General features: G+C 46.2%; 1 protein-coding gene across 8 annotated transcripts in view; it reads left to right on the top strand.

The window, feature by feature from the left end:
• The window catches only part of eya1 (EYA transcriptional coactivator and phosphatase 1), a 54,566-nt gene extending 39,840 nt beyond the window's left edge, over positions 1-14,726 (top strand). For all 8 annotated transcript variants that reach the window (XM_062985274.1, XM_062985279.1, XM_062985277.1 and 5 more), the window contains 7 exons: positions 1-61; positions 8,136-8,194; positions 8,448-8,608; positions 8,708-8,822; positions 9,694-9,815; positions 10,433-10,533; positions 12,634-14,726. The exon at positions 1-61 is cut by the window's left edge and continues 29 nt beyond it. In XM_062985274.1, the coding sequence (XP_062841344.1) occupies positions 1-61; positions 8,136-8,194; positions 8,448-8,608; positions 8,708-8,822; positions 9,694-9,815; positions 10,433-10,533; positions 12,634-12,714 (700 nt within the window). In that variant the 3' untranslated portion in view covers positions 12,715-14,726. The remainder of the gene's footprint in view (positions 62-8,135; positions 8,195-8,447; positions 8,609-8,707; positions 8,823-9,693; positions 9,816-10,432; positions 10,534-12,633) is intronic.
• Positions 14,727-15,278: the final 552 nt, after the last annotated feature.

The following is a 15,278-nucleotide window of genomic DNA, read 5'->3' on the forward strand; positions in this document are numbered from 1 at the left end:
GCGTATGGAGGAGATGATCTTCAACCTGGCTGATACTCACTTATTCTTCAACGATCTGGAGGTGAGTACCGATGCAGCCTTCATTCCCTCAGCTGATTGGTGGAGTTATTAGTGGGCGGAGTGTGTTTGGGATTAAACACAGCCAGTGTGTTCTGGTCTGGTGATGAGACGAGGATATGACGTCATGTTGGCGTGGACTGTGATGGTTAGACAGTGTAGCTGAACGGTTCCTGAGCAGAGATGTATGAGTTCGGAGCCTCACCGTTTTACCCCCCCCCCCCCCCCCCTCTCCTGCCCCAACCCTACCACAGTTTGTCAGCGTGTAGCGTTCCTCCGTGGGTACGGCGTGTCTGCGTGTCATGCTGCGATGCTATCTGCCCCGCTCTGTCACGGTTTAAGGGTTTTCCTTTTTCCTGAGCCGTGCACATGGGTGTAAAATCTGCCCCCCCCCCCCCCCCAGTCTGGGGTAGAACTGAGCCAGGCTGGTTGGAATGTGACTCTGAGGGGGTCGGGGCTATAGAGAAAACAATAAGCATTAATGTGCAAAGGGCAGTGATAGCTCAGTGGTTAAGGTACTGGACTAGTAATCAAAAGGTCGCCGGTTCAAGCCCCGCCACCGCCAAGTTGCCACTGTTGGGCCCCTGAGCAAGGCCCTTAACCCTTCATTGCTCAAAAAATCATGTTCAGTCATAACTGTAAGTCGCTTTGGATAAAAGCATCTGCTAAATGCTGAAAAAGTAAATGCAAAGTGTGCCTGTGGGGATTTGTGTCCATTTATTTGGCTCTCAGTTTAAAAACTAAGTACTGAATTATAGATGAAGACCGGGGGCACGATCAGAGTGGAACCGTTTCAAGAACCCAGAACATTTCAGTGTGAGCTCAGAATCCACTGTGACCCAGATCAGGCTGAAATGCTTAAATCTGCCTGCATGTTTATATTTACAAAATATTATTTATTAAGTAAAAAAAAACCTGGTTCTTTTCTTAGATTTGTTCAGGTTATAAAAGCCAAACCTGTACGGCCCCCTCTTTCCTGCCCCCCCCTGTATAATCGGACACCGCTGACCCGTGCTAGCTTCTCCTCAGCGTCCTGCTCGCGTCTGACCCTCAGCAGAGGAAATGTTTGGTTTGATACTTAAGTGTGAAGAGAGCTGCCAGCTTTCATTAGTCCTGCAGGAGAAAAAACAGGAGAAAGGAAACGTCTGTGCCGCGCGAGCCGGCCGCGCCGCCATCACGGTTAATGCTCGGCAATCGGCCGGTAAATATTCCCGCATGTTGGGGCGGCGAGGACTGAACTGAACTAACTGCTCTCGGCTGGAATGGCCGCCGTGGTGCTCGGTGCCGTTTCGGGCGTCGGTGCGGTTTCACTTCTACATCTGTCTGTGTTTTGGTTTGTTTGATGTGCCGGAGGACGAGCTGCCACTTCAGACCCATCTCAGGGAAAATTGGGTGAAATGTGCACCCTGGGTCTCTGTTCAGCCTCAACAGGGGAGTCATTACACCCATTTCTGACAGTCTGAAGCCAGGCTGGTTCTGCTAAGGTTACAATAGAGCACACGGGGATCACGGCGGTAATAATCAGGCTGTGGTGATGCAGGCAGGGTTCGGTTGTTGTAGATGATTTATCAAAGCAAAACAATAAAGGAGGGATTTTACTGGTTAAACTTGATTATTAATGACAATATTACACTACATTTATTTACTAAACAGTTTATGTGTTTAAGGCGCTCGGGTGGCGCAGAGGTCTAGTCCACTAGTTCAGTTTGCTCATGTGATGGATTGAGACCTAAATAATGTAAACTAAATATGAAATAATTAGTAAAAATGTCTGTATGATAAAATCCAGGTTGAACATTTGTGTGAAATTAAACACACACACACACACACACACACACACACACACACAGTAACTGACAGGAAGTCCATAAAGTTTGTTAGTTATGGAGTATTAAATTCTCCTGCAACCCACCGTGGTGTGTGTGTGTGTGTGTGTGTGTGTGTGTGTAGCAGTGGGGTTTCCTTTATGGTTCAGACTAAATGAGATATAGTGTGTATACATTTCAGAGTCATAAATAACCACACGGAAAAAATGCTAAGTTGTTTTTACTGGTGTGATTAGGATTTTTGGTAAATGTCACGTAGACATGTTATTATTATTATTATTATTATTATTATTATTATTATTATTATTATTAATACACACTGATATATGTAAGTGTGCATGTGACACTCATGATGGAAACGTGTGCAGAATGTTCACTACAGGTTTACACGAGAGGCCTGAACGTTTGCATATACGTGTGTCAGAAAATCACCTCTGTACATTTACCCATAACTTTAGCCCACCACGACCCTGACCAGGATAAATAATTAATACTAGATCAGATATGTGCATACGAGGGGGGGGGGGGGGGGAGGTTTGGAGGATGCTGATGCTGACGTTCACACCCGCTCTCTGTATCGATCAGCACAATAAGCATCTCCGTCTTTTTTCCATAAAGAGAATAAAATAGTGCAACTGAAACTTTAGATTTTACATCTATTTAATTATTCATATTTTACAAAGTCAGAACAAAATCTATAAACACTCCTGAGCAACCCGATCCAGTATTGATCACATCCCAGTCCTTCATCTACACTCGTCCATCTACAGTCCTCCCTTCTGCTGTGGAGGAGAAACCATGTGAGGAACCTGATCTCACTGAACTGAACCTGTGATGTACTCACTCTGGTACTGCAGCACCTACTGTCACTGTCACTCACCCACTCACCCACCCTCTCACCCACCCTCTCACCCACTCACTGTGTTTAGCGCTGCATGCTAACGTTCGCTTGTCGTTCCTCAGTCTCGATGAAGCTTATCAAAATAGAGGAGACGCTCATTTGCAAGTGAAATAAGTCATTATCATAACTTTCCCTGCAGTGCACTCGCTGTGTGTGTGTGTGTGTGTGTGTGTTTGTGTTCTGTGTCCCAGAATGCTCTGGGCTGTGCTCATCGGGCTCTTTTTGCATGTGAGACGGGCGCTGATGTTGGAAACGTTCACCATCAGAACATCAGCGTGAGCTTTAATAAAGCTAAATGAGCCGCGCCTCGTCCTCCAGATGGTGGTGTCATGTAGTTAGCGGCGGTCTCTTCACTCTGATTGGTTGAGAAGCGGTTCGTAAGCGGTACATGATGATGTTTGACAGCGGTGGCCGGGCGTGCGGGCGTTTCTCACCCAGCGTTCCTACCTGAGCCCAGTGTTTAAATTCCACCACTGTTGAAGCCTGAACTGAGGACTGGGTCTGAAGAACCTGCTTTGTTCTCCACATCCTGTATCTGACCCACAGCTTCTCTCTCTCTCTCTCTCTCTCTCTCACCTCGCTCTACCTAGCGGAGGGTGGGGGGGTGGAGGGAGGGATTGTGAAGCTGAATTTCGGGGTCGCGACCCCCTTTTAGAGATGACAGACTTTGAGAATGGAGCAGCAGTATTGAGAAGCTGTGAACCGAAGCTTCAGAGTTTTCACATGGAGCGAGTGAGGAGAGTCGCAGGAATGCTGTGATGATGCGTCCAATCACTCACACAGACCTATTCTACACCCCCCCCCCCCCCCACACACACACACACACACCCCCTCAACATGCTCACCTGAGCGTCCCACAGTCACAATCACAATTATTTTCCCACACACACACACACACACACACACCTCTCACCTGAGGGTCAGACAGTCAGAACTGAAATGATATTTAGAATCAGATTCTGTGCTTCTGTTTTTGGGCGCTCAGGTGGCACAGCGGTCTGTAACGCTAGAGCTGGAATCCAGGTTTGAATGTCAGCAGTGCTATTGTCTGGCCAGGCATCTACACAGACATGATTGTATGACAGAGGGGTGGCCGAAGCCCTAGGACGGATTAGCGCCCCGTTCAGGCTGTTCCTGCCTTGCCAGTGTCAGTGTCTGATCTGAGCCGTGCTACACGTGTGTCAGACGTGTGTTGGTCTATGTTAGTAGACCAGTACTGAGGAGAACCGGAGGTGTTCAGGCAGCGTAACCTAACACGGATGTTTGTAGGACTCGAGGAGAAAGACGTGGTTTTAGAGTTTAAAATCATTTTCTCTCTGTTTTTGACGTCCTGCAGCTCTGAGCCGCCGTCAGCAGCTAAAGTCTTTCCTCGGTCCAGCAGGAAGAATCGAGCTGATCGCTTAACGACAGACGACAGAGGAACAAAAGAGCCTCTGATAGGGGCACCAAAAAAATAACGTTTTCCTAGAGAGAACCGAGAGAGAGAGAGAGAGAGAGAGAGAGAGAGAGAGAGAGAGAGAGTCAGGAGGTGATTTTCAGGTGTTTATTTTATAGTTGTGTGGAGTTTAAGTGGGCTCTGCTCCGTGTGTGTGTGTGTGTGTGTGTGTGTGTGTGTGTGTGTGTGTGTGTGTGTGTGTGTGTGTGTGTGACGAGGGGAAAATGTGAGGAATGAAACAGAAAGACAAATTGTTTTCCTAGGAAGTAATTAGGTTGAGGCTTGTAGAGGAGGATCTCAGTACAGTTCTACAGTAGGAACATCTGGATGGAGTTAGTGCTGATGTTGATCGCTGCTCTCTGAGGGAAGAGCTCACAGACACCAGAGCTCAGGACCTTCAGGTTCCTCGTGTCCTCCACCGTCCTGCTGAAGGAGAACTTCTCCATCACACCACATCTCTCTCTCCTCTGTAATGTAGCACACGCCGCCGCGTCTCACTGATTTATTGTTTTCACTTTTACGAGTTTATTAAATACCAGAACAAGAAAACAGCCATAAATATAAAGACACTCATCATTATTTATCCTGTGCCAAGATTTTCACTGCACTCTTAAAAGATCTAAGATTATTACATGCTAAATAAATAAATCAATATAACCTAATAAATAATCTATATATTTCTATTAAAAAAATACATAAAATTTGATCCGAAGTGTCCAAGTCTTCACGTCTGTACATTTACGTGAAGCACAACAGACGTCCTTAAAAATAAATAAAGTTAAACAAGTGTAATGTAAGCAGTGACGTGTTTGATGTATTAATAACAATAAAATCTCGATTTTTTACTATTTTAAGTCGTTATTTTATACATTTATACATTATTGTCACTTTAAAGCATCTCAGACTGATGATTCCAGAATAAAAACACACCTGGTTCTGGTTCTGGTTGGGTTTGGGTTCTGGACGCTCAGTAGAGGTTACGAGGATGATGACGGTGTTTGGTGTTTGATGGCGCTGATGATTCCGTCAGTATTCTGTACGGTGTCGAATAAGCCGTTAGCTCTTTTCCGCGGGTGTATCAGCGCTAAGTGGGCGTCCATCCGCGTGCTCTACAGACCGATAAACGTTTCCGTGTGTACAGAACTCCTGTGAAAGCACTTAGCGCTCATCCGTCGCCGCTCGTTTGAGCTTAACGGTGTTTACGAGAGCTTAAGAAGCTGCAGTAACGAGTCTCGCGAGTTTGTGTACGACGCCCTGATGCTCGCCGCTGCAGTGCTTCATGGGAAATCCTGGGAACATCAGAGGTTCCTGCATTCTTCATTCATGACTGTCTTCTCTACCAATGAAACTGAATTGTGATTAAATCATACAGCAGTAAATCAGAGGTGGCTGCTTTGTTCACAGTTCTCCTTCTAGTCATGTTTGGTATCAAGTAAAAACATGGCAGACTCCCTCGCTAAGTGACTTGCATCTGACAGAGTGCAATAAGTGCAGGGACTAAATTCTACCCACTGACCCTTTAAAATAAAATCCTTTTGCTATCAAGTGCGTCTGTAACTGATCACACAAACAGCCAGCGGTCCGTCTCCTGCACCCATGACACTCCTAAATCTTCATGTGAGGTCACTAACTCAAACACACACACCAACACCAACCCCAAAAAAACCCAAACGCTCCACCTCTGGCTGCCTCCTGCCCTTATCGGAGTACACGGAGCCCCAGAGAGAAGCAGAAGGGCATGGGGTCAAAGTCTTTTCCTCTTCGGTTTTGGGAGCTCGCTGGGAGAGACGAGCTGCGTTAGAGCAAAGGGTCTCGGGGTCAAGATTTTAATTCTGTTAAAGAACAGCTGGTTCCAGTTTCTCTACACTTCACCCCCCCCCCCAACACACACACACACACACACAGAAAGATGAAAAATTTGTTCGGAGGGAACCAATAAAATAAAAGAGGTTTTACAGCTAAAAGCGCTGGTTTACTCTCCGCCTGAGCATGAGTTTGGAATGTTGTAACGTCAGTCGGTTCGGGTCGGGTTTACACGAGGAAACGCTTTTATTTTCTCTCTTTAATCTCAGACTCGTGCAGAATCATAATTATACATCACAAAGGAATTTCTGCACAGACGACGGTAATAAATGTACTCGTGGATCGATATTTAGCGAGGCGCTCTGGTATAAAATCTTTTAATTTTATTTAACTTCACAATAACAACAAATCAATTCTGTTTAAATCAGCCGCTGTAAATTAAAGCAGAAGAAGAGCCGTCGCTTGGATTGAATTTTACCTCGCATCGCTTTTCAATTTTCATTTTCCAACAGCACGTCCCACTCTGCCCAGTTTCCATCTGGATCTCTAACAGGACTCCCAAACATCCAGGCTCCTCTTCCAAGAGCGGACCCGGACGGGTGGGTGGGTGTGTTTGGTACGGAGGGGAATTCGGGAACGAGGGGGCTTCATAAACGGCAAACCAATACCAGATTTCAGTCTGTAGAAGAAAACGGCCGGGGGCCGTGCCGGTGTGTGGCTCGGCAGCAATCAGAGGTCATAATTTCATTGGCGGTTAGCATCAGGTTCAATTTTTCTAGTATGTTACGTTTAGCGAGGACGTCTGGTTTGCGTTAGCGTTGGCTCGGAGCTGAGGAACGCGCCGGCCTCTCCAAAAAAACAAAAAAAAAAACAAAGCCGAGCCGAGCGAAGGGAGTGGTGGATGCGCTCGTTATTCCTGAGATGCCTCCGAGTTTGGCACAGCGGAACTAGAATACGAGCTGGGTTTCGGCGCGGTGTTTGTTTTTGGCATCGAGGCTGATTGAAAGCAGAATGAGATGAACGATTAAATGTTTTAAATATTTGAAATCGGCCCTTTGATGCCCCGCTGAACTCGGTGTGTTTCATGGATTATTAAAAATGGCTTCAAATGGAACACAAACTGGTGGAGGCTTCCAGCTTTTAGCACCGATTTCTTCTAGAATTGAATCATTCTAGAACCATGAGGATCTGCAACACCAGGTCTGGGATCAGAAGTTTGAGAATAAAGAATCAGGAATGAAAGTGATTGTAGAGTTTATGATCCGGTATCAGTGGGTTTGTCAGCAGTGTTCAGTATCATAAGCGCTATTGTTTTTATTTTATGGTTTTGATCAGTTTTGTCACTGATGCACTTAATCCTTAATCCAGAGATTATTAGAACATTGGCACCACTGGACCATTGTTAGATCTGCAACCACCATATACCAACACCCCCAGTAAGAGTCAAGAATCAATGTGCCCAAGAATTTCATTATTATGTATTATTATATCATTACCACCAGCTTTATTGTTTTGGTGCAGCCACACAATATTCTGGCCAAAATCCCACACAGTACACACACTCTGGACACACTCTCTCTCTGTGTGTGTGTGTGTGTGTGTGGCAGTTAAGTATAAATGCTATAAACACTACACTACGTGCCTTGTGCAAATTGTACATCAGATTAGTACTGCCCCAAACACTAGAGTCAGCACTCTCCAAATGCCCTTCTGAGTTTAAACAAATCAGTCCTGACCCCACCCTGTATTTTACCCCGCTGTAATTCTGAATAGGCGTGTCATGCTCGTTTACTCGTATTAAAAATCACCAGCTCCAGTTTGGATGAACCACTAATAGATTCCCCCCAGTAGTCACATTCATAGATGTACAGCTCCACCCCCCCCCCCCCCTCCCACCCCCCCCATGATGGGATTTATTTTTATTAGCACAGAGCAGGTGGGATACGAGGGGGAAGTGGTTTTAGGGCGTGATTTAAATCTTCACCACGGGAATTCCACAGTCGTTGACATTATTCACGCCACATGGACCAGAGCTGCCAAACCCGCCCTGATGAAAAGCGTTAATCAGGTCAAAGCTGAATTCAGATTCACATGTTCTCCTTTCTCTCTGCAGGAGTGTGATCAGGTCCACATCGACGACGTGTCCTCCGACGATAACGGACAGGATCTCAGGTAAATCCAGCACCTCCACTCACACCTCTGTGTGGCCGAGCTCTTTATTTAGCACACGTGACGGAGACGTGATCACACGCTCGGCTCTCTTTCAGGAGAAGTGATCGTCATGCAGAGCTTGTAAATCTCGGTGCAGTTTTCATTTGTATATTTTAGATTTAATTGCGTAACGGATCCCCGAGCGAGAGCCGAGTCGGTGGAAAACCCGGATCATTGACGTACCAGCGCTCATTTTCTCTCTATTTTTTTTTAGCACGTATAACTTCAGTACGGATGGTTTCCACGCCGCCGCCACCAGCGCCAACTTGTGTTTGGCGACGGGCGTGAGAGGAGGCGTGGACTGGATGAGGAAGCTGGCGTTCCGCTACAGACGAGTAAAAGAAATTTACACCACCTACAAGAACAACGTCGGAGGTAATTCGGTAATAAAGCACTCGCGGCCGATCGCTGGTCCGAGCGGAACGCCGGTACCGACCGGGTCGAGGCTAAACGCCGACCGTCTTCTGGTTTCAGGACTGCTGGGTCCAGCCAAGAGAGAAGCCTGGCTTCAGCTGCGGGCGGAGATCGAAGCTCTGACCGATTCCTGGTTAACGCTGGCACTGAAAGCACTCACATTAATCCACTCAAGGTAGAAGCTTCACCCACCACACCCATCCAGAACACACACACACACACACACACACACACACACACACACACACACCTCATGTAATTACTGAAGAGTGCTGCACTGTACCGCACACACACACACCTGAGCAGCTCTGTCCTGGACTGGATTTACAGAGGTGTGAAAAAGTAATAGCACCCAAAATCACCCCCAAACCCCCATTCTTTTTTTAACTTCTGTTGTTTATGCAGATTTGTTACACTGAATGAGCAGGTCAATATCAAATTAAAGTTATCAAACACACATATCACCCCAGCTTTCACTTCACTGTGATTGATACTGGTTTAACTCAGATACCAGACACGAGCTTTTACCAGGTCACGGAATCTCTACTGGATTCGAGTAAGAGCTCGTTCTGTCCGTCTTCAGCTCACAGACACATGACCTCACGTTCTCCTCAAGAGTTTTCTAATAACGAGTGGAATTTAAGGCTCACTTGATGATGACGAGAAGTGATCCAGTCCTGACACTGACGTTGCTCTTGGTTAGCAGTGCCTAGAAATCCAGTTTAGTCTCCAGCTGAGGCGACAGACGTCTAGAACTCCCAGAGACGTTCAGCATGATTCTGTGACTTCCTGGATGAGTTGTCCCTAAACTGTTGAAGTAATTATAATCCTGGCTACTCCAGGGTGGATTTACAACTCCGAGATTCCTCCATTTGGAGACGAAAGCTCTTGTGAGTCCTGGAGCCTCAGCACTGTGTTCCTGTAGAAACTTCCTGGCTGTGTTTAGAGGCTGTTAGTTTAATTAGACGGGAGTCTGATATATTTTCCTCTCTGATAAACGAGCCACGAATGTTTAAATCTTAATATTTCCCTTTTTTACTCCCCAGATCAAACTGCGTGAATATTCTGGTGACCACGACGCAGCTGATCCCGGCCCTGGCTAAAGTGCTCCTGTACGGCCTGGGAATCGTCTTTCCCATCGAGAACATCTACAGCGCTACTAAAATCGGTGAGTCTTCACGTGATGTGCACCGTGATGTTGTTGGATGTAAACGGGGCGGGGTGCAGACGCGACCCGCTGTAGATACGTGAGAGGGTTTGAGGTCCGTTTCTGAGGAGAAGGTCCTAATCAGGCGGAGCTGGGGGGGGATACGGGGCCGGGTTCCTGCGTGCATATGAAACCACTTCGGCAAATTTATGTCATTCCACATGGACATTTTAAACACCCCCCCCACACACACACACACACACACCCCGTTCCCTTTACCCAGCTCTGCAAATGCTAAATAAACTCTGAGCTGGGAGGGCAGGGTTTTTCGGCGGGGCAGAGATGGGTGCAGGGGCGGATGGTTCTGGTTGCGGGCTGCACGCCTGCCTAAACTCTGGCATTAGCATGTGAAGCTGATTTAGCTCGTTAAACTCCATTTGTCCCAGATTCAGGGAGGAGAGAGACTCACTTAATGCTTCTCAGGCCGCTTTTATCCGAGCATCGATCTTATCGAATCACCTCCAGCTCCGGCTAAGTGTTTACACCGGGTCATTTATGTGACTTATTGCGTATTTACAGAGCTCTCGCATTTAGGACGCACTAAACCCCCTCTCTCTGTTTCTCTCTGTTCTTCACAGGCAAGGAGAGCTGCTTCGAGCGAGTAATCCAGAGATTCGGGAGGAAAGTGGTTTACGTGGTGGTGGGAGACGGAGTGGAAGAGGAGCAGAGCTCCAAAAAGGTAATTCAGACCCTCTGGACGACCTCTTCTACCCAACCCCCCCTTTATCCTTCACTTTGGTCCATTTAGTCCCCAAAAGCTGATTGGCCGAGGGAGAGAATAGCTTCCACTATTGAATCAGCACTGACAGCTCGAGTGTAGAAGGGGGCGAGATGGTGTAATTATACAGTGCTGAGCTGAGCCCGGCCAGCATGAATGCGTGTAACGCTAGACAAGTCCTTTCAGGCATGATGGAGGGCCGAGGTAAAAACAGAGCACGCGTTTAAGCAGCTTAGCGCTTCGTTTCTGCTCCGACAAGCACTGTGGGACGAACGGACGCCGTTTGAAGTGTCGTACGACACGCCGCCAGCAGCCTCGGCTTGTATTCACTCCGCTTTTCAAAGGAGGATTTGCAGGATTCATGTTACCTGCTGACTCTCCACAAGCTCGCCGTGCGCTGCCAAGATCTCATGTAAACCCGACGCTCCGACCCCAAACCGCACGAACACACAGATGTTCAGGAGCTAATTCATTACTACAGGGAACCGAGGTGCTCTCCGGAGAGCCAAAACAACAAGATCTGGAACAGACCAACGCCTGCCAACGGCTTCTTTTATTTATTAATGATTATTTTCTGACACGTATTTAGTTGCACTTGTCATTTAAACATTCCAGCGATGTGCAGAAACAGAACAGTGACCGTTTACCTTTCCTGCCGACGTGCCACGCCTTTATTCACTATTTATTATACATGGGAACCTTAATTCTCTTTACTCATTTGTAAATGCACTTTCATCTGTATTCAGCTGACTGCAGCACTAAGGTCCAGTCCGTTATGAGCAAGGACGGGTCGAGGCGAGCCAAGTTGCCAAAAAAAACCTGCATGAACAGTAATTATAAACAAATGTGAGGTATTTCACCCTCTACAGGGCAGAACATGATCAAATACTTGAAGGAATCCAGAGAAATCTTTGAATCATCTCTGCGTCCACGAATGCAGGCTAAGATACGTTTACCAGGCCGGGCGTCTACACAGACATGATTGGCATGATTGACTGTGGCTTGGGATCCACAGCAACCCTGACCAGAATGAATAAATTCCCTCACCCTAGACTGTGTTAATTATGATTGATTACAAGTTAAAACAATTAAATTATGATGAATTAATGATTAATCGTTCAGCTCTACAGGAGCTTCTTCATCTCTGTTCTGACTGAGACCATCGTGAGATAAAAGTCAGAGTCGCAGCTCAGACTGTCGTCAGTCTCTTCCCTCTTTTGTCCCTAAAACAACCCCGCTCCCCTTAATTGCCCCGCTGAGGTGAGGGGCAGATAGCATCTGTAGCTTCAAACGTTAAAAGCAGGGGAACATTTACACAACAGAAGAAGAAAAGAGCTGTTTCAGGGTCAGTGCCGCTCCTCTAAGTGGAACGTTGAGAAGCAGCAGCAGTAAATGGATCCTCTAAACTCCTCACGCCGTCTTCATTCACTCACTCACGTTTCAACTAACGGCCCAAATAAACCAGCAAAACCATCGTGGTTTATTCCTGAAATCATCTGAACTCATAATCACTGGAACTAGATGCTGGTCCACCAGAACCTTTAGATCCACGACTCAGCCAATTGTGTCGGTTTAGATGTTCAGAGCTGATAGCACTAATGAGATTCGAACCCAGAACTCACATGCAGTACCTTCTTCAACAAGAGTGAGGCAGTGGTGGCGTATCGGTAAGCGGGACTGGATTAATAACCTAAAGGTCACTGGTTCAAGCCCCACCACTACCACGTTGCTTCTGTTGAAAGTCATCTGGAAAGACCTAATTAGATTCTGAAGTGTGTCTGTGAGAATTTGTGCTCATTTAATCCAGTCCAGAAGGTCTGGCTCTCAGTGAACGTTCCAATTCACTCCTAAGGTGTTCAGTGGAGTTGCTCCACTACTAACTGTTTAAACCTTGAGTTTATAGAGCTTGCTTCGTGCACAGGGACATCATGCTGGAAGAGGAAAAGGCCTTCCCTAAACTGTCCACAAAGTTGGAAACACTGATATTATATAATTGATTTTGCAGTGATCATCAGAAGAGCTGGAATGACGTTTTGTGATGTTTTGTGTTCGTGTGTTCAGCACAACATGCCGTTCTGGAGGATCTCCAGTCACTCGGACCTCATGGCTCTTCATCACGCTCTGGATCTGGAGTATTTGTAGCACTGTGACGTCTCCGTCTCTTCGTTTCTGCCACCGCTTCCACCCAACAGGGTCGACACACCGGACGGGGGGAGAACATGTCAAACCCCGATTAGAAAAGTTAAACAGACAGCGTTTTGTGTGAACCCTGAGGCTGGGCGTCGGGGGAGAGAATCGAACGTTACCGTGAATTGACTCGGCCGGTTTGTGGAAGAGCCGTCGGTTTGTTCGGTGGCGTGTGCGAGGGTTCACAGCCGCGAGGGATCCAGAGCTATCGACCGCACCACTCTCCAACCCTTCATCAACAACCACTGTGCTGGATGATCTTCTGACTGATGATGGGAGACGTTTCTCCAGCACCACTTCACATCTCGGAGTCTCTGAGAGGAACCGCGCCGGATCCTGACCCGATGTAACGGAGAACCTTGACGTGCGTTTGCTCAGACAATCACTCGTGTACAGTCGGGTTTGGTGTGTGTGTATATTCTTAATCACTGGACTTTATTCCTTCCTGTTCGTGCGGTTCTGTACGTGCTGGTGCGGAGCCTGGAACAGTGTGGGTGGCTTTTAGGTTTCTGTGTAGATACCAGGATTTCTGTGAGCTTCGTCATGACCAAAAGCATGGACGCCACGTGTCAATGATTCTGTTTACGGATTTGTTGATTTTATTCTGTCTGTGCTTTCTAGGATCTGTATTTATTTACAGAATTAAAAACACACCACGTTATGACTATTGGACATGAGATGAATCGAGAATAGAAATGAACCCACTTCTGTTTCCGTCCCGATCAAAGTTTAAACGCCTCAAACCTCCACGATCGTTCAGTTGTATTTTTTGTACTGGCACTAACTGCAGGAACTTGTACAGTACATGTTACAGCACACGTCATTTTTGTATGAAGTAGCTCATTAACATGTCTGAGGGAACGTCGCTGTAGTCGGGAGAGAAAATCGTCTTCATAGAGCTTAGATGTTAAACTGTGGTCTGTTATAAAGCCACTACACACACACACACACACACACACACACACACACACACACACACACACACACACACGCGCGGTGGAGAACACGCCTGCTTCAGCGACTGTGAATTTTCCTAGCAGGATTGAATGCGTGAGGTTCTGACTGGTTTACACACCGTCCGTGTTTCATTCCTGCGCCTCGGCTCAAGTGTTCTACTGCCCCTTTTACCCCCCACCCTTTAAGATTCAACCCTACTAAAGCATCTCAGTGCCCTTTTAATTCCCTAAAATACGCCCGTTTTGTCCTTACATTAAAAACATTAAATTTAGCCCCCTTTACCATCATACCTCTCGACCCTTTCACTTTTGCCCACTTATAGAACTTCTGCCCCCATGTATGCATCTGCAACCCCATACAAATCGCCCCTATTAATGTGCTGCCCCTTTAAACCCTCTGCTTACTCCTTCACCCCAATCTAGAACCTGCTACTATTAACCCCGTCTACACCTCAAATCTGCCAAGATCTGCCCTTTTCACCCCGTCCATAATCTAAAATCTACCTCTTTACACCTGTACTCCTAAAACTCCCACTTTATTTCCTTGCAAAGTTTGAATTCTGCCTTTAGAAGGGGTAGATTTTATATAAGAATGATAATCTGCCTCTTCGTGCCCACTATCTAAACCTCTGGAATGTAAATCTTTATAAAATATATATTCTTTACTTCTTACTCACTAATTTAACCCCCAGGTCTGGTCCTGATCTGGCCCTCCAAACCCCCCTCATCATCTCAAATCTCTGCCCTCACTCCCTCATCCCAGAGTACCACATATTGCTGCTAGTTGATGGTTCATATTAGATTAAATGTTTTATACATTGAGCTTTTTAATAATATTAATAATTATTATTAATAATAATATTGCAAACTGGAAATGATTGATGTTGACGGAACTCGTCACGAACACACGTGTCTGCAAACAAAAAAAGAGAAATGTACAGATGTTTTTGGACATTATTATTATTATTTGATTGTGTTTAAATTAATAAAACAATGATTTGTGAACTGTAAGACGCTGTGCAGAATTATTCCTTTCTTCGTGTATTTAATCGCTGTTTAATCCTTTATTTAAGGGAACAGAGGAACTCACGTTTGTGCGACTGACTTCTGTTATTAATGTGTTCTGATGGAAGCCCTCTGTGTATGAGGCTGCACAGTTCACCACAGACAGATGAAAGAAGCTCGACTGCTCCAGTGAATCCTACTGTTAGATTGTGTCTGATACAGGGTCATTAATCACACACGCCCTGGCACCAGATACCACAGGAACCCTTCAGGTGTCTCAGCAGCATGTTAAGCGGTCCTGATGTTCTGGCTCAGAACAGTCGGTGCATGTATAGTTAGGACGCTACACACACTTTCTAACCCTCAGCACATATTTAACTTCAGATTTCTCTAAACGTTGGTTTATGACAGTGTTAGTGAGAGTAAATCTGCTGAGTTTAATGTGGAAAACTGTCGCCTCTGATGAATAATCTGCCGTTTCTAGACTCCAAGTTTAAAAATCGTGTTTTTTGGAGGCGAGTGATGATGCCAACTGAAATTTCTCTTTACAGTGCAGCC

The sequence above is a fragment of the Trichomycterus rosablanca genome, chromosome 23, assembly GCF_030014385.1.
Source record: "Trichomycterus rosablanca isolate fTriRos1 chromosome 23, fTriRos1.hap1, whole genome shotgun sequence".
Taxonomy (NCBI): domain Eukaryota; kingdom Metazoa; phylum Chordata; class Actinopteri; order Siluriformes; family Trichomycteridae; genus Trichomycterus; species Trichomycterus rosablanca.